General features: G+C 37.1%; 1 protein-coding gene and 1 pseudogene across 1 annotated transcript; both read right to left on the bottom strand.

Annotated features, from left to right (window-relative positions):
• On the bottom strand, positions 17190-18565 carry LOC107617600 (actin-related protein 6-like). The gene is made up of 5 exons (XM_021111842.1): positions 18250-18565; positions 17970-18054; positions 17814-17864; positions 17651-17713; positions 17190-17566 (listed from the first exon to the last, which is right to left on the bottom strand). Exons 1-5 carry the CDS (start codon positions 18272-18274, stop codon positions 17437-17439), a joined length of 354 nt encoding a protein of 117 aa, XP_020967501.1. The 5' UTR covers positions 18275-18565; the 3' UTR covers positions 17190-17436.
• LOC107615437 lies at positions 19024-21623 on the bottom strand (annotated as a pseudogene).

The following is a 23521-nucleotide window of genomic DNA, read 5'->3' as shown; positions in this document are numbered from 1 at the left end:
CTCACTGTAGAGTGAGATCGAATCCCACAGGGATTGGTAGATTGAGCAATGTCAATTGGAGAATTATATTAGTTGAGCCAAATCAGATTTGGTTGAGAATTGCAGAAAGTAAATTGGCGGGAAACTTAAATTGCAAGAAAGTAAATAAACAGAAATTAAATTGCTGGAAATTAAATGACAGAAGCTTAAATTGCATGAAATTAAATGGGAATGGGGAATTAGCATGAAATTAAAGATCAGAATGTAAATAGAATGGGTAGATTAGAGATGGGGGTTTCATTGGGTTTCAGGAGATATTGAATTCTCCGGATCAAATTATTTTCATCTCTTCCTCAATCAATGCATTCATTGACATTGCTTGGCAATCTTAGATGATTGGATCCCAATGTCTTGGCTCACCAACTAACTAAGCATGAACAATTTCCCAATGTCTTGATTTAATTTCTCATGGGAAGAGTTGAAGTTCGGTCACTGATTATACCACACAAATTCATAGATCAAAGTATTAGTAGGATTACATATCACTATATCCATCCAACCCCCAATTTAATCAAATATGAAAAAGCAATTCTAGCATGAATTCTTCATCCCTCTCTCAAGGATCCGAAGAATTCCAATTATGGATAGCTTCTCTCTCAAGACAACTATCCAATTGAATTAAGATCAAAAGCTTTCTAACAAAAATCAAGAGAAAAGAAAGAAGAAGAAGAAAGAAACTAATATTGATCCATTGAATTACAATAGAGATCCTTAACCCAATGAAATGGGGTTAGTTGTTCAAAGCTCAATTCAACTTTACAGAAAAAGAAAAATGCAAAAAACAGAAACTAAAGAAATACAGAAAAATGAAATTTGGAGTCTGAACTCCCAGAGCCCCTTCAGGGCCTCCCAAGAGCTCCTTCAATCTTCAACAATTCTTCTATTTATAACCCTCTTCTCATCTTCAATTGGATTAAGTATTTGGATGTGGGCCTTGGTTGAAGTATTTAGGAGTAATTCTTCAGTGATGGGCATTGGCAACTCACTTTCATATTGGGCATAGGTGCAATTTGGAATTGAATTGGCCTTAACGTTGGTGATCACATTTGAGGGCAAACGTTGAATCAAACGCCGCTTTGAAAATTCAGTTCTGCTTTCTGTCATTGGCATTTGACTCAACATTGGAGGGCCAACATTCTACTTTTCACGCGTACGCGTGACCTACGCATACGCATGGTTGGGCTGAAAAAGAATGTTCACGCGTACGCGTCATTGACGCGTACGCGTCGATGCAAAATTCCCAACTCCCATTTCTGAAATCTTATCGCGGATGTTGGAGGCTAGCGTTTGAGGCAACGTTGGCCTCCAACGTTTGCACATCCACGCGTGCACGTTACCTACGCGTGCGCGTGGATGCTAAATTCTCAAATTCCAAATCTGAATGTTCCACATCAAGCCTTGAGACGTCACTTTGTCCTTTTGTTAACGTTGCCAATTTGATGCCCACTATATACTATTATATATGGTTGGAAATATCTGAATGTCAACTTTCCAACCCAACTAGAATCACCTCAATTAGACATCTGCAACTTAAGTTATACTCCTTTGAAGGGGACAGGGTTGCTGGCATTGGTGTGCAATGTTAGAGGCAACGTTGGCACACCAATGTTTACACCAACGTTGGGAACATTGCCATATTTGGAAGCTCAAACGTGCTGTCCATGAAGAGAACTGAAGATTGATGGTTTAGAAGTTATAATAAATACTCGTTGTAAGTATAGTTACTAAACCAAGCAATCAACCTTTCTTACAAAAGTTCTGGTTGTCACAAGTAACAAACCCCTTTTTAAAATTGATAACCGAGTATTTAAACCTCGGGTCGTCTTCTCAAAGAATTACAGGGAGGTATGTTCTTATTAATGGTTATGAGTCTTGTAAATTGGGGGTTTTGAAAGTAAGGAAGCAGTATGTTAAATGATAATAAGAATAAAATAAATAACTATAAAATAGACTCTTGGCAAGGTATGAAAACTGGAAGTCCTATCCTGGTTATCCTTATCAATTGTAATGAGAATTGGATTTTTCTCCCACTTTGTTAACCTCTAACTATGAAGGTAAGTTAAGTGGATGAATTAATTCTGAATCCTCAACTCCTAGTCTTTCCTTGGGAAAAGTTAGAGTTATTGGAACCCGAATTAATTCTAGAAGAATTCCAATTTTCAATCAACCATGAGTTTGATAACACAAGCGTCTCCAATGACTCAACCAAAGCCAAAAGGGAAAAATTCAAATTATTTATATCATAAATAAAAGAGAGCAATCATAAATCTGAAATACCTCAAATTGCATTAAGTAAGGAAAATCAATCTAAACATAAAGAGTTCATAAACTAAATTGATAAAATAAATAAAAGGAACATTGAACCTGAGATGAAGAAGAAATAATCCTAAATCCTAAAACTAAATCCTAAGAGAGAGGAGAGAACCTCTCTCTCTAAAAACTACATCTAGTCCTAAAATTATGAATATGAGCTTATTATGAATGGATGCATTCCCCCACTTTATAGCCTCTAATCTATGTGTTCTGGGCTGAAAACTGGGTCAAAATAGCCCAGAAATCACTCCTAGCAATTTCTGGTACGTTCAGGTTGCGGCAAAGCAACACGGAGGCGTCGTCCATGCGTTAGCGTGGATTGAAGTTCGCAGATGCGACGCAAGCACGTCATTCACGCATTCGCGTCGCCTAACTTTGAGGCAGCTATGGCAAATTATATATCGTTGTGAAGCCCTGGATGTTAGCTTTCCAACACAACTGGAACCGCGTCGTTTGGACCTTTGTAGCTCAAGTTATGGTCGTTTGAGTGCCAGGAGGTCAGGTTGGACAGCTTTAGCAGTTCCTTCAGTTTCCTATATTCCTTCCACTTTTGCATGCTTCCTTTCTATCCTCTGAGCCATTCTTGTCCTGTAATCTCTAAAATCACTTAACACACATATCAATGCATCTAATGGTAATAAGAGAGGATTAAACATAGGGAACTTAAGGCCAAAGAAGCATGTTTTCAATCAAAGCACATAATTAGGAAGGCAAATGTAAAACCATGTAAATAGTATGAATAAGTGGGTAAAGAGTTGATAAAAACCACTCAATTGAGCACAAGATAAACCATGAAATAGTGGTTTATCAACCTCCCCACACTTAAACATTAGCATGTCCTCATGCTAAGCTCAAGAGAATCTATAAAGATGAAGAGGAATGGTAGATTAATATGAAATGCAACCTATCTATATGAATGCAACTACATGAAAAATATTTCTACCTACTTAGTTAAAAGTAAACAAATCCTTCAAGAAGAAATATGAACTGGATTTCACTAATTCAAATCATGAAAATGAAGTACAAATAGACTTGCAAGAAGAAAATAGCTCATGAAAGCAAGGAACAAGGAATTGAGCATCGAACCCTCACTGGTAGTGTATACACTTTAATCACTCAAGTGTTTAAGGTTCGATTCTCTCAATTCTCTACTAACCTTGCTTTCTAAGGCTTGTTTTTTTTCTACCAATCAACAAAAATTTAATGTACAGATACACATATCAAGAGGTCTTTTAAGGGTTGTAATGGGGTTAGGGTCAAGGTAGGATTGTATTTGGCCAAGTGGACTAAAATCTGAATCCTTAATTAACTTAAACTTTCCACCTAACTTTAGACAATCCATGTAATCATAATACAAAACCTAACTATCCATTAACCATGTTTTCCACATATTCATACATTCTAATTTCAAGTACAGTACATATGCATTGCTTTCACCATTTACTTTGGGGCATTTTGTCCCCTTTTTCTTATTTGCTATTTTTATTTTCTCTCTCTTTATATATATGTATTATTTTTTCTTTTATTTTTCTCAATGCATATGATTAAATTATTGGATGCTTGAATCATGTCTTAAACATTTTTTTTTTCACATTTTCAGAAAATTCTAACATACTCAATTCTCAAACCAAATGTTTCCAAATTCAACTTTCCCCATACTTAATTTATGAGCACTCTCACTAGTCTAACCTATCCAAGGATTCAAATTAAGGACATTTTTGTTTTCCGCTTAGAGTTAATGATGTGCTAAAGTAAAGAACAAAGGGGTATAATAGGCTCAACATTAGTTTGCAAAGAATAATGAAAGGGTAAGGCCATATGGGTATGTAAGCTCAGTGAAACAAAGGCCTCAATCATGTAAGTGTATGCATACATCAAATAATGGAAATATAAAATTAAGCAAGACAAAGATCACAATTTTAGAGAGAAAAAAAACACACACCAAAAATAAAATATTGGTTGGTAAAATGCAACCAATTCAAATAGGCTCAAAAAATCTCACAGATTTTGTGTGTTCGAGCTCTAAACCATGTTCCAGTATAATATTTCTTCAAACAAGTTTAACATTAAATTTTATTCAAATTAGTGAAATGCTCTAAAAAGTTTCTTGAAAAAAAAAATTACTTCAACCAAGTGATAAAATATGCACAAAATCAAATAATCATGCAATCAAACATGCAAATGCAACAACTAACAAGGAAAATAAACCATTGGTGTTGAGATAGAAGAGTAACTAACCCATGGAGATCGGTATCAACCTCCCCACATTTAAAGATTGCACTGTCCTCGGTGCATGCTGAGATGTGCAGGTGGACGGGTTGTTCCAACTGGCGCTTTTTTCCAAAGATTGTGTAGATGGACTTGGCTTGTTTCCCCATGTAAACATCTTTCGGTTCCCTTCCGGGTGGCCATCCTGAAAGAAAAAGGGAAGAAAAGTAACCCAGAAATAGAGATAAGAAAATAAATGAAGTATGGGTGGGTTAATGCCAAATGAAAAGGGTCTCATTTACATGGAAGCTTCAACATGTACGTGAGAAAATAATAGAAGCCATGGCATACCAGTGGTACAAAATTTGTAACAATGGGGAAGAGAGTGCAAGACAATATAAATTAATGTCAATGCAAAATTAATACAAATATCATAAAAGATTAGCATTGACTTTAAATAATATTATCCAATAGTGTAAAACAAGTTACTGAGCACCAAAATAAATTCAAGAAAAGATGCAATGGTTGAATAAGAAAATTGTAACACCAATGGAAAAAATAATAATAAATTTAGAAAAGAAAAATAAAAATATGCACAAAATTAAAATGCAATGAATGAAAGTATGCAATTAAGTAAAAGAGAATGAAAGTAAAGAAGGAAGAAGAAAAGAAGAAAGAAATAAGAATGGAAAAGAAAAATTAGGATTTGGGGGAAGAAAAGATATGATATTTGGCGCTGATCTGGATAAGTTGTGCGGCGCAGGCGACGCGGACGCTTGGGCGACGCGGTCGCGTAGTGCGCGATAAGGTAAGGTGACGCGAACGCGTGGGTCACGCGATCGCGTGGCCTGATTTGTGCGATTGGCACGAGTGCAGCCTCGCGTTCGCACAACTCTCTGTTCGAAACTCTTTTCGCCAAATTTTTGGGTGACGCGGTCATGTGGTTGACGCGATCGCGCGGGTGGCCTTATTTCCAATATGACGCGGACGCGTGGGTGATGCGTTCGCGTGGTGGGGCTTGTGCTGCTAGCACCATTCTAGCCCTGCTCCATCATAACTCTCTGCCATACACCCCTTTTACGTCGATTTTACAAAGCCACGCGTTCGCGTGGGTGACGTGGACGCGTGGGGAGGCTATTTCGCTAATGACGCGAACGCGTCATCCACGCGGTCGCGTGGATTAATTTGTGCCAAAGGCACGCCTCCAGCCACGCTTTCGCGTGACTCTCTGTTCACTTTCCTTTTCTTCCAAACGCACTGGTGACGCGGACGCGTCGGCGACGCTGTCGCGTCACGTGCGAATTTTTTTTTATATATGCATGAAAAATGCAGAATGCAATGCTAATATGAATGTTATGCAAAACTCCAGGTTCAATACAATAAAATAAAATAAAACTCGAAAACAAATAAAACTAAATGAAAAAGGAACGATCATACCATGGTGGGTTGTCTCCCACCTAGCACTTTTAGTTAAAGTCCTTAAGTTGGACATTGGATGAACTTCCTGTTATGGTGGCTTGTGCTTGAATTCATCCAGAAATCTCCACCAATGTTTGTGATTCCAATGGCCTCCGGGATCCCAAACTAGGCACGTAAAGCCCTTGAGCAGTTTTAAACAGGTTCTCAGGCTTCCAGTGTGCTGAATGTCAGAACAGACTCTAGGATCCCAAACTTTGCTTTTACACCCATCTTTATGTTGATCATCATGATTCCATCTGGGTAGCAAGCAATCTGAATTCTCACTAAAGCGGCCAAACAACTTCCTAGACCCATTCAGTTGGGCTCTACACCAACCTTTGTGTTTAAACTTTTAGCTTTCAACCATAATGAACCTTGCAGGACAATTCTTACCACTAACCATCTTCCTCTTACTCTTAATGCCACAAAGAGCTCTAAGTTGACCATCCGTCTCCAGTAGCCCATATTCAAGTGGAATTAGAAAGATAAGGGATATGAATTTTACCCACTTGAATGTTGTGAAGGATGATGGCAACTTAGGGGGAGGCATTTCTAACGAATTTGCAAGCTCCACTCCCTTGTGCTCTTCTTTGACAACTTCCACCTCTTTGCAAGTTTCTTCAATATCAACCTCTTCTTCTTGGTAGCTTTCTTCCAATTCAATCTCTTCTTCATTGCTCACCAAGGGCATGGGGGGCTGTGCTTCTTCTTCTTTAATCTCCATCTCTTGACCAACCTTTTCCAAGTCTTCAACTATGATATGCCTTGGAGGTTGTACACCCTCCTCAACATCAAAAGCAACCGTCTTGGAAAGGGGTTCTATGTCTTGACTTTCCCATGGAGGTTCAGCATCTCCTAAGTCTGCAACCACTTCTTCTTCTTTGATAATTACAGCTTTCTCCACTTGTTCCAGTACGAAGTCATGCTCCGTACTATCCACTGGAGTTTCTAATATCTCCTTCATGCTACGTTCTTCATTAGATTGCCCACATGAAGCCATGGGAGCACTTTGAGTGTCCGAGCGTCGAGAACCTAATTGACTTATCGCTTGATTTAGTTGATATAGAGTTGCATGAAATCGATCCGCTGCTTCCTTGAGATGATCCCTTGATTCTTCCTTCACTAATTCTTCAACCACTCCTTCGACTTCAAGGGTTTTTACTACCTTCACCCTTAGGGCCTCCTCTAGCTCCTTATGAAGTATGGATTCGCGAAGATGATCCCTTCTCTCTTGTTTCATGTCAATAGCATCATTGGGATCATATTGCTCTTGGATTGATGGATGTGGGTACTCTTCCATGGATGGTGGTGATGGGATGGAGAGATCATTCTGTGGTTGAAAAGGAAGTGCACTAGAGCTTGAGGGTTGATTGTTGAAGGTCTTTGGTGGTCCGATTTGGGCGACGAGAGCTTGTATAGTAGAGTTTAGATCAGTAAGTGCTTTCTCCATGGAGGTTTGGGATGGATGGAAGGGTTCATTTGGCTCATAAGGTGGTTGGTATGGTGGATACGGGTTAGGGTTATATGGAGGTGAATGGTGAAAAGGGGCTTGTGAGTATGGTGGTCTAAAGTCATGTTGAGGAGAGGGTTTATAGGCATATGGTGGTGGTTGTTGATAGTCCATTGGAGGTGGTTGTTGCCATGAGGGTTGATCAAATCCTTGTGGCTCCCCCCATCTTTGATTGTTCCAACCTTGATGCCTGTTCTCATTGTAATTTCCTCTTCCTGCAACATAATTGTAACCAGACTCATAGCCAAAGGGGTGAGAGTTCATAGTAGCAAATAAAAATTACAAACCAAAATAAAAACAAATTTAGATTAAAAGGTTATTGAAATTTAAATTTTAAATTTGAAAATTAAATTTTAAATTTTTGAAATTTGAATTTTGAAATTTGAAAAATTAATTTTTGAAATAAGATAAGATTTTGAAAAGATATAATTTTTGAAAAAGATTTAAATTTTGAAATTTAAATTTTGAATTTAAAACTTTTTTTTAAAATTTGAATTTTAATGAGGAAAGAGAAAAACAATAAAATGACACCAAACTTAAAATTTTTAGATCAAAACGAAGAAAACAACTAAGAACAACTTGAAGGTCAAGATGAACACGAAGAACAAATTTTTGAAAAAAAAATTTTAATAACTAAATAAAAATCAATAACCTCTTAATTTATGAAAAAACAAAAATAAAAACAAATAAACAAGCAAAAAGCAAATATTTACAATAACCAATAATAAGGCACACGTTTGCAATTCCCCGGCAACGGCGCCATTTTGAAGAGAACTGAAGATTGATGGTTTAGAAGTTATAATAAATACTCGTTGTAAGTATAGTTACTAAACCAAGCAATCAACCTTTCTTACAAAAAAATAGACTCTTGGCAAGGTATGAAAACTGGAAGTCCTATCCTGGTTATCCTTATCAATTGTAATGAAAATTAGATTTTTCTCCCACTTTGTTAATCTCTAACTATAAAGGTAAGTTAAGTGGATGAATTAATTCTGATTCCTCAGGTCCTAGTCTTTTCTTGGGAAAGGCTAGAGTTATTGGAACTCGAATTAATTCTTGAAGAATTTAAATTTTCAGTCAACAATGAGTTTGATAACTCAAGTATCTCCAATGACTCAACCAAAGCCAAAAGGGAAAAATTCAAATTATTTATATCATAAATAAAAGAGAGCAATCATAAATCTGAAATACCTCAAATTGCATTAAGTAAGGAAAATCAATCTAAACATAGAGTTCATAAACTAAATTGATAAAATAAATAAAAGGAACATTGAACCTGAGATGAAGAAGAAATAATCCTAAATCCTAAAACTAAATCCTAAGAGAGAGGAGAGAACCTCTCTCTCTAAAAACTACATCTAATCCTAAAATTATGAATATGAGCTTATTATGAATGGATGCATTCCCCCACTTTATAGCCTCTAATCTGTGTGTTCTGGGCTGAAAACTAGGTCAAAAACAGCCCAAAAATTGCTCTTGGTACGTTCAAGTTGCGGCAAAGCGACGCGGAGGCGTCGTCCATGCGTTAGCGTGGATTGAAGTTCACAGATGCGATGCGGGCGCATCATTCACGCGTTCACATCGCCTAACTTTGGGGCAGCTATGGCAAATTATATATCATGGCGAATCCCCGGATGTTAGCTTTCCAACACAACTGGAACCGCATCGTTTGGACCTCTGTAGCTCAAGTTATGGTCATTTGACTGCCAGGAGGTCAGGCTCAATTGAGCACAAGATAAACCATGAAATAGTGGTTTACCAGTCCACCCCATACTATTATATATTTTTGGAAATCCCTGAATGTCTAGTTTTTAATGCCGTTGGAAGCGCGTCATTTGGAGCACCACAGCTCGAGTTATTCTCCATCGAAGGTGCAGAGGTTAGCTGACCTTATACAGGTTGGTACCTTGTTCATTTATGAACTTTTCGGTACTGTTTTCTCCCTCAATTTTAGTGTCCACCATGTAGTTCCATATATGCTTCGAAAGCTCTCGATTCCTACTTTCCACTGCTTTGGGAATCACCTCATTTGGAGCTCTGTAGCTCAAGTTATTCTTGTTGGAAGTATACCCCCTTCAGGCTGTGGGGAGCCACTTTTCCAGCAACGTTGGAGCACCAACTTTGGCTCCAACGTTGCTTCCCTTTGCCTCCTTTCATGGCCTTCTTGTTGCCTCTTTGCCTTCCCTTTTCTTAGCTTCCTTTCCACCTATCATCAACCAAACATTTGCATCAAAGTTTGCTATAATTCACAAGATCTTTGCATCATTAAATCATCAAACACAAGTTGCATAAAATCTTATGAAAAGCACATAAATAACCAAGTTTGCATGAATCAAGGTGTGCATGAAATTCTCATCCAAATACTTACTTATTTCCTAAGAAATGCATAAAACTACTCTAAAACAAACTGAAAATGGCTTGTGAAACTAGCCAAGATGCCTTGGCATCACAACACCAAACTTAAATCTTGCTTGTCCTAAAGCAAGTGATAAAACATGAAAATACAAGAGATACAAGTCCTTATTCAGAGAATTCAAATCCTTGGTTCATGGAGTTTCATGCATGGCAACTTAGGTTCAGGTTCATGCTGGTTTCTAGGCTCTCATATGCTCTTGAATTCTCTCTCTACTGCCTTTCTATGAGACTCTTATTCTTAATCCTTAACTTCTCTGTTTTGTTTTCTTTTCTTCTTTAGAGCTTATTGCTTTATGTAGCTAAGTGTTCTATGTTGAGATAACTCTTTAGGATAGGTTTTCAGCCAACACTCCCGAACCAGTTGGTTCAAGGTGCTAGGTGTTGGAACACCCCTAAGGACTTAATCACCCAAGTCTCTCCTCAGCATATACACACCACAGGCACATGGTTTGTTATTCATTCCATACACATTGGTGTCCAGCACCTCTTTGGGTTGCTAAATGCCTTGTGACAAGGTTGCTCTTGATAGTGGACTTTTAGTTGACAATCCCGGGTTAGTTAAACCCAAGTTGTCAAGTGATGAAGCACTCCTAAGAACTTACTCATCCAAGCAGATCCTTGCACAAAAACACCACAGACACATGCCTCAAGATCCAAACTATTAGTGCCTAGCTTTATTTTCTGCTCTTTTCTTTCTTTTTCATTCTCTTTTTCTCTTTTTAGGATATTTATTAATTCATTTAAGTCTCATAGAATGCACTTCAAGCTCATAATTCAAGAGATATCTTAGCCCTGTACCTTATTAATGAACCAACTTAGCTAACAAATACTAGCACAACACTAGGACTTTATTCTGCACATTGGATTTCACTCTTGTCTTTCACAGCAAATTCTCATAAACTCTTTTATTGAGCTCAAGGACACAGCATACAATTCAAGCAGGATGACAATGAAGTAGGCACTTAGACTAGCAGCCCAAAATGACAATAAACAAAGACAACAAAATGTATAGGTTCATGAAAACAGGATACAATCATACTTCCAATTTAAGCACTACAAATATCAGACAGTTAAGTACAATACAACCTCTTGGTGTCTTCTTGTTTCTTCCTTGTCATCATCATCCCTAGCTTTTGTATCCTTCTTTGTCTCCTTGGATGATGGTGTATAGCCATTACAAGAGATTGATTGAATTCCTGTAAAATGATTGAAAGTTGCTTGTTCCCCAAGCACTTGAAAAACAATTAGCATGCATGTATGCTTGTGAATTTCTAAACTGAATTTGGTGTGTGAACACCAAACTTAGTTCCTTTCCTAATGCAGCAGATTGAATACATGTAGAAACCTCATGTGCTTTTATTAAGAAAACAACTATAAACTAGAAAAACAAACTATGAACTAGAAATTACACTATTGTTAAGTAGTTCCCCTGATTGGTTGGAGCTAGTGACTATTAATACCAAGGGTTGAAATGTGCTTTTAATGAAATTTTTGGTGGAACACTAAACTTAGAAGCTTACATTCACCCTTTGAATTGTTTTAGTGTGGAACACCAAACTTAGCTCCTTGCAATACAGATAATCTACTTAACTCTTTTATTGAATTAACTAGGAAAAGAAAACTACCTTTGGTTGGGTTGCCTCCCAACAAGCGCTCTTTTAATGTCATTAGCTTGACATTTTGGTCATGAATTTCTTCCTCTTCTTCCAGTTTGTTAAGAGGAATGACCTCCAGTGGAAAAAGGAGCCAGTTAATGCCCCTTGCTTTGAGTGACTCTTCCCAGCAAGCTTTCTTTTGTGCTTGGCTTGAGTGAACTTGCTTGTTGGGTCAGTAGTTGGATTGTTCTTTGACCTTCTCCTCTTCATGGATATAGTTCTTTGTTTCTCGGTCACAATCCTCCTTTTTGTGCTTGTTTCTACTGCCTTCACTCCTTTGATCTCAAGACTTGGGTACTCTTGGATAGTTGGAGCTTCCTCTTCATCAAGAGCTTCTTGAATTGGTGGTTCACTGAACTCACCCTCTATGCAACTCTCTGTTTCATTGGAGTGTGAACTCCCTTGATTGACTTCCTCCCTTTCTTCTTCATGATGTTGCATTGAGTCTTTTGGGAGTGAGTTTGCATGTTCTTTTGTCACCCCTAGTAGCCTCTGTGGGTATGGAGCCTTAGGCTTATATACTCTCATAACCTCCTCCTTCTTCATAGGAATCTCACTTGGTATGAATCCCTCTTTTTCTTGTTCTTCTGATTCCTCCCTTGTACTCACCCTTTGGTCCTCATCCTCCTTGCTAGGCATCTCTTCAAAGTATTTTGCTCTATGATTTAAATTTACTTCTATGTTTCTGAAGGCAATGTCTTGTTCTTGCCTCCTTGCTCTGGACCATTGAATGAACTCCTCATTTGCTATTTTCTCCTCTTCAATCATCTTTGTCAGTTTTTCAAGGAGGAGTTCTATCCTAGTAAGTTGATCGTCTTCTCTCTTTCTTCTGAGTTCTTCAAGGATGAGTTCTGCCTCTGCAAGTCTATCTACAGGAGATTGTGATGGTTGGTTGTGGTGGGATTGTGAATGAAATTGGTTGTTTTGTGGTTGTGTATTCTGAAAGTGGTATGACTCTTGTGGGTAATCGAATGAGTTTTGTGGATTGTGAAATGAATTGTATGAATCTGGGGAGGAATTTTGTATTGAAGCATACTCAAATGATGAAGGATTTGGACATGTAAAACTAGGAGGTAAGGTTGGATAATTAAAAGGTGATGGCTCTTGATGAATGGGGTATGAATGAGTGAAATTCCTTTGATTTTGATCTTCTCATCCACAACTTGAGTAGTGATCAATTTCACCAAAATATGGACCATTTTGTGGCTGTGGGAAGTATCCCATTTCAGCTTCTTGATGTTCCCATCCACCATGAGCATAATAACATGAATCATTCTGTGGTGGTGGGAGGCTTCCCAGGAAATTTGATTGACCAGAATATGATGGATGCTTCCTTCTTTCTTGCAAGATGCTCTGTCTCAAACAATAATCACCAAAAGACATTGGAATTTCCATAGTGAGGCAATATCACAAACAGCTAGTGGTTATAGTGGTTAGTGTGCTGGAAAGTAAATGAACAAAGAAAAACAACTTTAAAGTGCAGAAGTTAGCAATAACAAACTGGAACAAAGACTAATTAACAAAAGAAAAGAAAAATTGCTCAATCTAGTTATCGTCCAATTTAATAATTGTCAATACAAAACCAATCCCTGGCAACGGCACCATAAACTTGATGCGCGAAAATTTGCCTCTCAACAAATTTCCTTCCGGCAAGTGCACCGGATTGTCGTCAAGTAAAAACTCACTGTAGAGTGAGGTCGAATCCCACAGGGATTGGTAGATTGAGCAATGTCAATTGGAGAATTATATTAGTTGAGCGAAATCAGATTTGGTTGAGAATTGCAGAAAGTAAATTGGCAGGAAACTTAAATTGCAAGAAACTAAATAAACAGAAATTAAATTGCTGGAAATTAAATGACAGAAGCTTAAATTGCATAAAATTAAATGGGAATGGGGAATTAGCATGAAATTAAAGAGCATAATGTAAATAGAATGGGTAGATCAGAGATGGGGGTTTCATTGGGTTTCAGGAGATATTGAATTCTCCGGATCAAATTATTTTCATCTCTTCCTCAATCAATGCATTCATTGACATTGCTTGGCAATCTTAGATGATTGGATCCCAATATCTTGGCTCACCAATTTCTCTAAGCATGAACAATTGCCCAATGTCTTGATTTAATTGCTCATGGGAAGAGTTGAAGTTCGGTCACTAACTATACCACACAAATTCATAGATCAAAGTATTGGTAAGATTACATGTTACTATATCCATCCAACCCCCAATCTAATCCAATGTGAGAAAGCAACTCTAGCATGAATTCTTCATCCCTCTCTCAAGGATCCGAAGAATTTCAATTATGGATAGCTTCTCTCTCAAGACAACTATCTAATTGAATTAAGACCGAAAGCTTTCTAACAAAAATCAAGAGAAAATAAAGAAGAAGAAGAATGAAACTAATATTGATCCATTGAATTACAATAGAGCTCCCTAACCCAATGAAATAGAGTTAGTTGTTCATAGCTCAATTCAACTTTACAAAAAAAGAAAAATGCAACAAACAGAAACTAAAGAAATGCAAAAAAAATGAAATTTGGAGTCTGAACTCCCAGAGCCCCTTCAGGGCCTCCCAAGAGCTCCTTCAATCTTCAACAATTCTTCTATTTATAACCCTCTTCTCATCTTCAATTGGATCAAGTATTTTGATGTGGGCCTTGGTTGAAGCAGTTAGGAGCAATTCTTCAGTGATGGACATTGGCAACTCACTTTCATATTGGGCATAGGTGCAATTTGGAATTGAATTGGCCTTAACGTTGGTGATCACGTTTGAGGGCAAACGTTGAATCAAACGCCGCTTTGAAAATTCAGTTCTACTTGCTGTCATTGGCGTTTGACTCAACGTTGGAGGGCCAACGTTCTGTTTTTCATGCGTTTAAGGCAACGTTGGCCTCCAACGTTCGCACATCCACGCGTGCGCGTCACCTACGCGTTCTGCTTGCTGTCATTGGCGTTTGACTCAACGTTGGAAGGCTAACGTTCTACTTTTCATGCGTACGCTTGAATGGTCAAATTTGCCATTTCACGCGTGCGCGTGGTTGGGCTGAAAAAGTATGTTGACGCGTACGCGTCATTGACGCGTACGCGTCAATGCAAAATTCCCAACTCCCATTTCTGAAATCTTATCGCGGACGTTGGAGGCTAGCGTTTGAGGCAGCGTTGGCCTCCAACGTTCGCACATCCACGCGTGCGCGTCACCTACGCATGCGTGTGGATGCTAAATTCTCAAAGTTCTATGGGATATCAAATATATGGGTTGCCATTTTAGAAAGTTGTTGATCTCATAGTCTAACCTTTCGATGTCAAGACATATTGTGAACCTGCTCATCCCATACCCAAATATAACATGCCATTTGAAAAAGTTGTGGATCTCCATTTAGACCTCCTTCATAGATAGCGAAGCCTCTTCCACACCTCCTTATGGTCTTATCCATCCTGTCACAACTCCTTCCTCACCCTCTAAGACCATGGCTCTCGATCATCGTCCTTTACTCTCTGTTGTTAAAGCTTCAACTTCGAAACTTGAGCCTCTCATGTCCTCATTTGCACTTGTCCTTCTTCTATCTGCCTCATTGCCACCTTAGAACATACCATCTTCCTTACCGTTCAAAGAGCAATCCTTTCTTGAAGTTGTCTCCACAGCAGACCACTAATGAGATGCCCCAGGAATTACCTTCTTAAAACCTTTGAAATATATGGAACCAAAACCTGAACCTCAGAGTCGAACTCCTAAGTTGCACCTTCTAATGAATAATCAACACAACTTAGCTGCAGAGTTTGACGGTTTCAGAAGCAACAATCTTGGTGAGACGAATTAGGAAAAATATCCTTCAACTATTTTCCATTTCGATCACGTGTTCCCATGCATTTATCGATCCCGCAGAAAAGGCGAATACCAAACACATAAAATTCTTCATGTATTGTTGTCAATTACACTTTTATGGTTGTATGACTCAAATCTCGTATTAACAAAACTAATAATAACTATAATTTTGGCTTTTTTTTTTATAAAGAAAATCAAGGGTTATATTATAATTTTTTATGTCATGAAGAGTTAATGGAGAACTTCTTTCCTGCTCTCTCGTTTATTCGTGGGACAGGTCCCCATCTTCATTCCCGTTTCAACAATTTTTTGTCATCCCTAATTAAAATCATATTTCAGCTTTAACTAAAATAGAAAAAATCATTCTTTTTGAAAATCAGAAATCAACAATGTATGAATTAGCTCAATAATGCCATTTAGTGATTAGTCGTGAAAGAATTTCTTTACCCGTATATTAGTTGAACCGTAGCCCAGATTATCTGGTTAAACATTGATTGCCAAAATTTTCTAAACTCGTTTAACTACAATAATGTGTTAGAAGGCATTGTAAACATCTTTGTTTTTTGGTGCCTAACGTAAACATATTCCTATTCAAAGATCTTTATTTATATTTTGTACAACAAACTTTCATGGTGAAAAACATGATGTTAGGTCCAATTTTTTTTTTTTTTGTCAAGTGGATTGGAATCCTAGGTATCACAACAATTGAATTAGTTTTAGACTAACTTGCTAAGCCTCTGAAAATTGGATTAGTTTGATATTTCGTTGGCTCGTAATACACAATAACCTTAGATCCACTGATAAATTTTAGGAAGACTTCATTTTCTTCAACTGTTCTTTTTATTGGAATCGTATTTTTGGTTCGATGTTAGGAATCCATATAAGCTTATCTACATAACGTGGCCCTATACCTTTTGGGTTTTTCTGGTTGCATTGAATCATATGACGCGAACAACTTGCGCGTATATAAAATTTATAAGAGTTATCAGCAACAATTCTGAACCCGAAAAAAGCTGGATATTGCCAAAAACTAATAAAAAAATTAAGAACATTAAAAATCTTCAGAAAAAAAAATAAAAAGATTGACAAAAAATAAATCACTTTTAACAATATGATTAGTCAGTTTATTTTACAATAAAGTAAGCTGAATGACTAATTAATTAAATCATAAATGCACTTTGTTGTTATAAACCTTGCTGTTGTTAATTAATTGATGGAATAAGACAATTTTTTCGATTAAACTATAGTCGAACCGATTGAACCAATAAATTATTGAATCAATGATTAGAACAGTTTGATGATTTGTTCGATTTTCAAAACCTTGGCTAAATATAATCTACTAATCTTAGGTCAGATTTTGTTTGGGACTTTCTTTGGCCCAAGATATAATGGGTAAATTTCAATTGGAAGAAATATTGACAATTATCTGCCAAAAGAAAATAAAAAATTAACACTTCTATAATATTTGGTTTAGTTTTTGGGACAAATAGTATTTAGTCAAATTCTTACAAAAAAAAAACATAAAATATTCAGCCAAATTTTTTTTGAAAAATAGTACTTAGATTAAATAGAAAAAGATTAACTTAAAAAAGTTTAGTCTATTAAAATTATTTTTAATCTATTTTTTTGGCAAATAAAAATCTTTAGTTTGTTACGACTTTAGTCCTTTTTCTATCTTGGTCTATATAAAAATAAGAAATTAGTTATAATTAACTGAGGTACATTCAAGGCCCAATTCGATGACAAAAATGTATTTGTAATGCACGAAAATTTGAAATCTTCTAACCCCAAAAAAATAGCTTTGGAATCTCAATGCTATTACTGATTCCTCTCCAAGTGGTTATAAACTTAAAAGCTGTACATACCTAACTACCTAAGCATGCTGCATGTTAAGTGCAAGTTTTGCAATAAAAGATACATACACCTCACAATCCGTCTAGTAGATTGAACTCTAATAAATAGTGAAAATATGGGTTAGTACAAGATTGGAGCAAATAGAGTTTATGGCATGCAGAAGCTAATGAAAGAATCTCTTGCGACATCTAACAGAACCAAGCTCCTCATACTCAGACTTAGTTACACACATTGCTTCAAAATCTGGACTTGACGCCAACAGAGATCCTCCACGCCAACCACCTAGTATGGGACTACAACACAAAAACGAGTTAGTTTATGGAAACTTCACTTCTCCCAACATCAATGAAACAGAACATTTAGGGAACGGGTTTTACTCTTCTTGAGTAGTTATCTTCACATGATAGTCATCAGGAACTAGTGGTCGGAGCTCCTTCTCTCTACATCGTCGATTGTCGATAATTGAAACACGGGGAAGCAAAGTGCACAAAAATTATGTTATCATGGAACAAGGTATAGTGGCTAAGACAAAGAACTTACAATCTCTCAGAAAACTGAGGAAACAGAGTGCTTCCGCCGGTTAAAATTATGCTGCCAAAAGGAAAATCGCATAGATAAATTGCAAGATGAAACAGAGAATCAAGATGTAAATAACCATAAACAGAACCATCAGAGTAAATGGTTTGAATTAGAAACCTTTCATAGAGTACATGGTGGAGATGTGGATGGCACGAATTGACAGCTCGAACAATACATTCTGCTAGCCCAGCTTCATTCATACCTGCAAAACTGTTTTTATTAGTATTTTCAGAGAACACAGAATGATAATAAGAAGCAAAGAGCCAAGTAGACTAATATCATTCTTTGTTTTTGTCATTGGTATCTAAACTATATTTCTAGGAACCGGACTATCCCCATTTAGATTAACTTGATAAACTCAATACTCAAACAAGGAGTGTTGTGTATGAATACAAACCCAAATTGGCAGGCTGGAAGATCATCTCAGGGACAAGAAACCGTTCTTTTGTCAAGTCGAATTCCTACAAATAATAAAATGAAAGCAGGAAAATCAAACAACTGGTATAAGCGTCTCATACTAAAAAAAACGCTCCTACAAATACATTTTTCGATAGATCAATTCCGTTTCGGTCTTGAGGCATCTCAGCAATTTCCGAGCGGTTCATATTCCCCTTTGTTTCCTCTGGAAGAGGAGGAAAGGCACAAGTGCCATCCTTCAAGGCAAGATAGTTGTGCATTCGCTCTGGATGCTTAACAAAACCCTTGGTGTATGTGATACCATCAGGAAGCACATATGTGCACCTGAAGAGATTAGAGATTTTCCTTTCCCTATTTAGAAAAAAAAAGTGAAGACAGAAAAAAGAAAAATGCACCACATAAAAGCATCTAGGCAAAAGGATTGTGGATTGTTATAAACCTTACCACCTATTTGGTAAGTGGTAACTAAATTGAATGCATCCTAAAACTGATTTACCTTTTTACTTGAAACTAAATAATATCATAGAGAAACACCCTTAGATTAAATAGAAAAAGATTAACTTAAAAAAGTTTAGTCTATTAAAATTATTTTTAATCTATTTTTTTGGCAAATAAAAATCTTTAGTTTGTTACGACTTTTAGTCCTTTTTCTATTTTGGTCTATATAAAAATAAGAAATTAGTCTTAATTAACTGAGGTACGATCCAGGCCCAATTCGATGACAAAAATGTCTAGTCCACTGTGGATTTGCCGATTTGTAATGCACCAAAATTTGGAATCTTCTTACCCCAAAAAAATAGCTTTGGAATCTCAAAGCTATTACAGTATTCCTGATTCCTTTCCAAGTGGTTATAAACTTAAAAGCTGTACATACCTAACTACCTAAGCATGCTGCATGTTAAGTGCAAGTTTTGCAATAAAAGATACATACACCTCACAATCCGTCTAGTAGATTGAACTCTAATAAATAGTGAAAATATGGGTTAGTACAAGATTGGAGCAAATAGAGTTTATGGCATGCAGAAGCTAATGAAAGAATCTCTTGCGACATCTAGCAGAACCAAGCTCCTCATACTCAGACTTAGTTACACACATTGCTTCAAAATCTGGACTTGACGCCAACAGAGATCCTCCTCGCCAAACACCTAGTATGGGACTACAACACAAAAACGAGTTAGTTTATGGAAACTTCACTTCTCCCAACATCAATGAAACAAAACTATTTAGGGAACGGGTTTTACTCTTCTTGAGTAGTTATCTTCACATGATAGTCATCGGGAACTAGTGGTCGGAGCTCCTTCTCTCTACATTGTTGATTGTCGATAATTTAATCACGGGGAAGCAAAGTGCACAAAAATTATGTTATCATGGAACAAGGTATAGTGGATAAGACAAAGAACTTACAATCTCTCAGAAAACTGAGGAAACAGCGTGCTTCCGCCGGTTAAAATTATGCTGCCAAAAGGAAAATCGGATAGATAGATTGCAAGATGAACCAGAGAATCAAGATGTAAATAACCATAAACAGAACCATCAGAGTAAATGGTTTGAATTAGAAACCTTTCATAGAGTACAGGGTGGAGATGTGGATGGCACGAATTGACAGCTCGAACAATACATTCTGCTAGCCCAGCTTCATTCATACCTGCAAAACTGTTTTTATTAGTATTTTCAGAGAACACAGAATGATAATAAGAAGCAAAGAGCCAAGTAGACTAATATCATTCTTTGTTTTTGTCATTGGTATCTAAACTATATTTCTAGGAACCGGACTATCCCCATTTAGATTAACTTGATAAACTCAATACTCAAACAAGGAGTGTTGTGTATGAATACAAACCCAAATTGGCAGGCTGGAAGATCATCTCAGGGACAAGAAACCGTTCTTTTGTCAAGTCGAATTCCTACAAATAATAAAATGAAAGCAGGAAAATCAAACAACTGGTATAAGCGTCTCATACTAAAAAAAACGCTCCTACAAATACATTTTTCGATAGATCAATTCCGTTTCGGTCTTGAGGCATCTCAGCAATTTCCGGGCGGTTCATATTCCCCTTTGTTTCCTCTGGAAGAGGAGGAAAGGCACAAGTGCCATCCTTCAAGGCAAGATAGTTGTGCATTCGCTCTGGATGCTTAACAAAACCCTTGGTGTATGTGATACCATCAGGAAGCACATATGTGCACCTGAAGAGATTTTCTTTTCCACTTTCCCTATTTAGAAAAAAAAAGTGAAGACAGAAAAAAGAAAAATGCACCACATAAAAGCATCTAGGCAAAAGGATTGTTATGAATACTAAACCTTACCACCTATTTGGTAAGTGGTAACTAAATTGAATGCATCCTAAAACTGATTTACCTTTTTACTTGAAACTAAATAATATCATAGAGAAACACCACACGGATTCAATTCCTTCAAACAACCCAATATCAAACCAGACTCATCTGGGTATGATTTGCAAATCAAGTATTCAAGGATTTCAATTCTTGATGGATTCAACGCAACACAGTGATTCAATCTATTTTCATACTCATTACAAACCACATATTGAATTCAAATATCTAAATTTTTTCCACCATACTATTAGTATCCAGACCCCATTACCAGCAATTGACTAGTCAAGCACATGAAATTGTGGCTACCTCTACCAGCAGTTCAGTTAGAAAAATATTAATACAATGTCATGAAGATTCAACAAGTTGATTCCAAACACACACCCCTTTGCACTAATGCATGCTAAATGCTAAAGAAAAAAAAGCATTTCGGGTACCTGGCAAGGCGGAGATCGCGTGGCACATCAAGGGAGACGAAACAGAGCTTCTCTTTGACATCGTCAATGAGGAAGGTCTCCTCCATCACATTAACAGACCGAAATGAAACAAGCTCCTTCAGGTAATTAGTAAGCGCCTTCCCACCCAAATCAATTCTCTTAACACCATAATTCAGCGTGAAATTCTGAAACACAGGCGAAGCATGAGTGAAAGAGAACCCGCAATCAACAACGAGGCTGCACTGGGCCCAAGACACAAGCCCGTTGGCCCTGCAGCTTGCTTCGTACAGGTGCACCAGCGAGGGGGAATCGGCACGTACAGTGCCCTAAAATTGAAATCTTCGAAAACGAGCTCGTCCAGTGAGCGCTGAATGGAGGGAAGAGTGAACAAGGGTTCGGTGACGAGAAGGGAGGACTGCGTTGGGTTTATGCGCAGGATTGACGAGAAGAGGTGCGACCAGATTTCTCGTTGCAGATCGGAGTTTATTAGGTATCCGCGGTCCAAGGGGCACCGGACGGCGGCGGAGGTGAGGTCCGGTTCGGCGGCGGCGGAATCGGTGGAAGTAGTTGTGGTGGGAAGAGGGTGTGGTTATGGTGAAGTCACGTGCAGTGCCAGCTTGTGTGTCCTTTTCTCATGATTGTGCTTCGGTACGGCGTCGTTTCAAGGTTCACATGTTCAGTTCATACTTCATAAGTAGTTCTGTGGCGGAGCTTCTTGCCGAGGAGATGCCAGCGGAGAGACCTATTCCGCTATTCGGACCAGCTTAACCGCATCATGTCTGATTCCAGAAGGTACTACCGAGGTCAGGTAGTGGCAGCCATGGAAGCAAGCTTCTTGGTGCGATGTCTCCAAGGTTCTGAAAACCGGACCGGTCATCAAACCGTTTTAATCATTGGTTCATTGGTTTACTGGTCCAACCGGTCTAACCGTGGTTCAACCGGAAAAATCGTTCCATAATAAAATAATAAATAAATAAATTATGAATAAACATCCTAAATATCTTTCAAATTTAAAACCCTACGTAAAATATCACCAACTAAATGTAATTAATCATCAAAATATGCAATAACTTGCTGCAAATTTGTTGACAATTAACATAATTATACTTCCATTAAAAATAGCTGGATTGAATTACAATGCACAAGTTAAAGATAGAGAATATTGTCTTAATGTAGCTAAGTCAAAAAGTAAAACAAAAAATGATAGTGTTGCACAATAAACACACAACAGAGCCCGAAACAAACACACAACACAACAGAGAGTGAAACAAAAACACAACAAAGCCTGAAACAAAAAGAATCCAACACGGAGGAGGGGTAGCAAGTCGGCGGAGATCAAGAACAGGGACAGTGCAACCAAACAATGAAAACAGAATTTTGTTTATATAACAAAACAATCAAAACATGAATCATACAATCACTAATTGCAAATTTTTTCTTCATAAGAACAGAACAATGAAAACATGAAGCATATAATAAATCAAAAGATCACCAATTGCAAATCTTTTAATAAGAACAGAACTTAGAACAGTGAAAAATGAAGAAAGATTAGTAGTTTTCAACCCAATTTTAAAAAAGCTCATCACAATGATTAACAACAAAAAAAAAGCAATGAAGGAACAGTGAATCAATAACATAGGCAATGCAAATTCAAGAAACTAATAAAATTTAACTACAGAAACAGACAGTAAAGCAGTAATAGAGTTATCAATTTAAAATTTATCATCAAATACATTCAGTGACCAAAACCAATCAACCAAGTACTGACTGGGCATTCTGAAAAAAAAAAGAGTCAAAAGAACATTTAAATCACAGCAAAAACACAACAACAATAGGAACATTTAAAACAAAGCAACCCAAAAAAAAAATCTAAAAATCACCATTGCTGAAAACAATGATTTGATCCGTGTATGCTCATAATTAAAAGCTAAGCTTACAGGAAAGTGAAGAATACCAAAACCAAAGAACCTTCAATCACAGCTTAAATCAAGAACAGAAAATCACAACAAAAACAAAAAAAAATTAAAAATAACAGAAGAACAACAGAACAACAACACAAGAACAATTAGCAAATTAACAAATTCACAATAACAGTTAAAATTTACCAGAAGAACACTAATGCAAGTGGAATCATCATGCTAATATGTTTTCTGCAAAGATGCTATTTGTGCAGCTAAAATTTCCTAATTACTAAGATCCAATTATTCTAGTTTCACATGCAATCAACTTACTAAGTTTCTAAAAGCTAGAAATTATAAAACCAACCAGAATATGGTTAAACATTTCATCAAACATATGTTCGGTGCCGTAAAATTAAAACAAAATAAGAGAATTCAAAGCTTAATATCAATGTGATAGAGAAGAGAACATAACTATTATAACTTTAATTCAGTCTATGAAGTAATCCAAACCACTACCAAATCAAATAGTTACTTATTGTAATAGAAATCAGAAGTTGCAGAGTTTGAAGCAGAGTATTGGTGT

Source organism: Arachis ipaensis, chromosome B09 (genome assembly GCF_000816755.2).
Source record: "Arachis ipaensis cultivar K30076 chromosome B09, Araip1.1, whole genome shotgun sequence".
Classification (NCBI taxonomy): domain Eukaryota; kingdom Viridiplantae; phylum Streptophyta; class Magnoliopsida; order Fabales; family Fabaceae; genus Arachis; species Arachis ipaensis.
This window is presented reverse-complemented; position numbering and strand designations above follow the sequence as displayed.

Coding starts and splice junctions, on each gene's coding strand:
- LOC107617600 (XM_021111842.1), bottom strand. CDS start 18,274: ATGATCTTCCAGCCTGCCAATTTGG. Junction 17,714..17,813: donor CCTCAGTTTTCTGAGAGATT/GTAAGTTCTTTG, acceptor TCGACGATGTAG/AGAGAAGGAGCTCCGACCAC. Junction 17,567..17,650: donor AAGATAACTACTCAAGAAGA/GTAAAACCCGTT, acceptor TTTGTGTTGTAG/TCCCATACTAGGTGGTTGGC.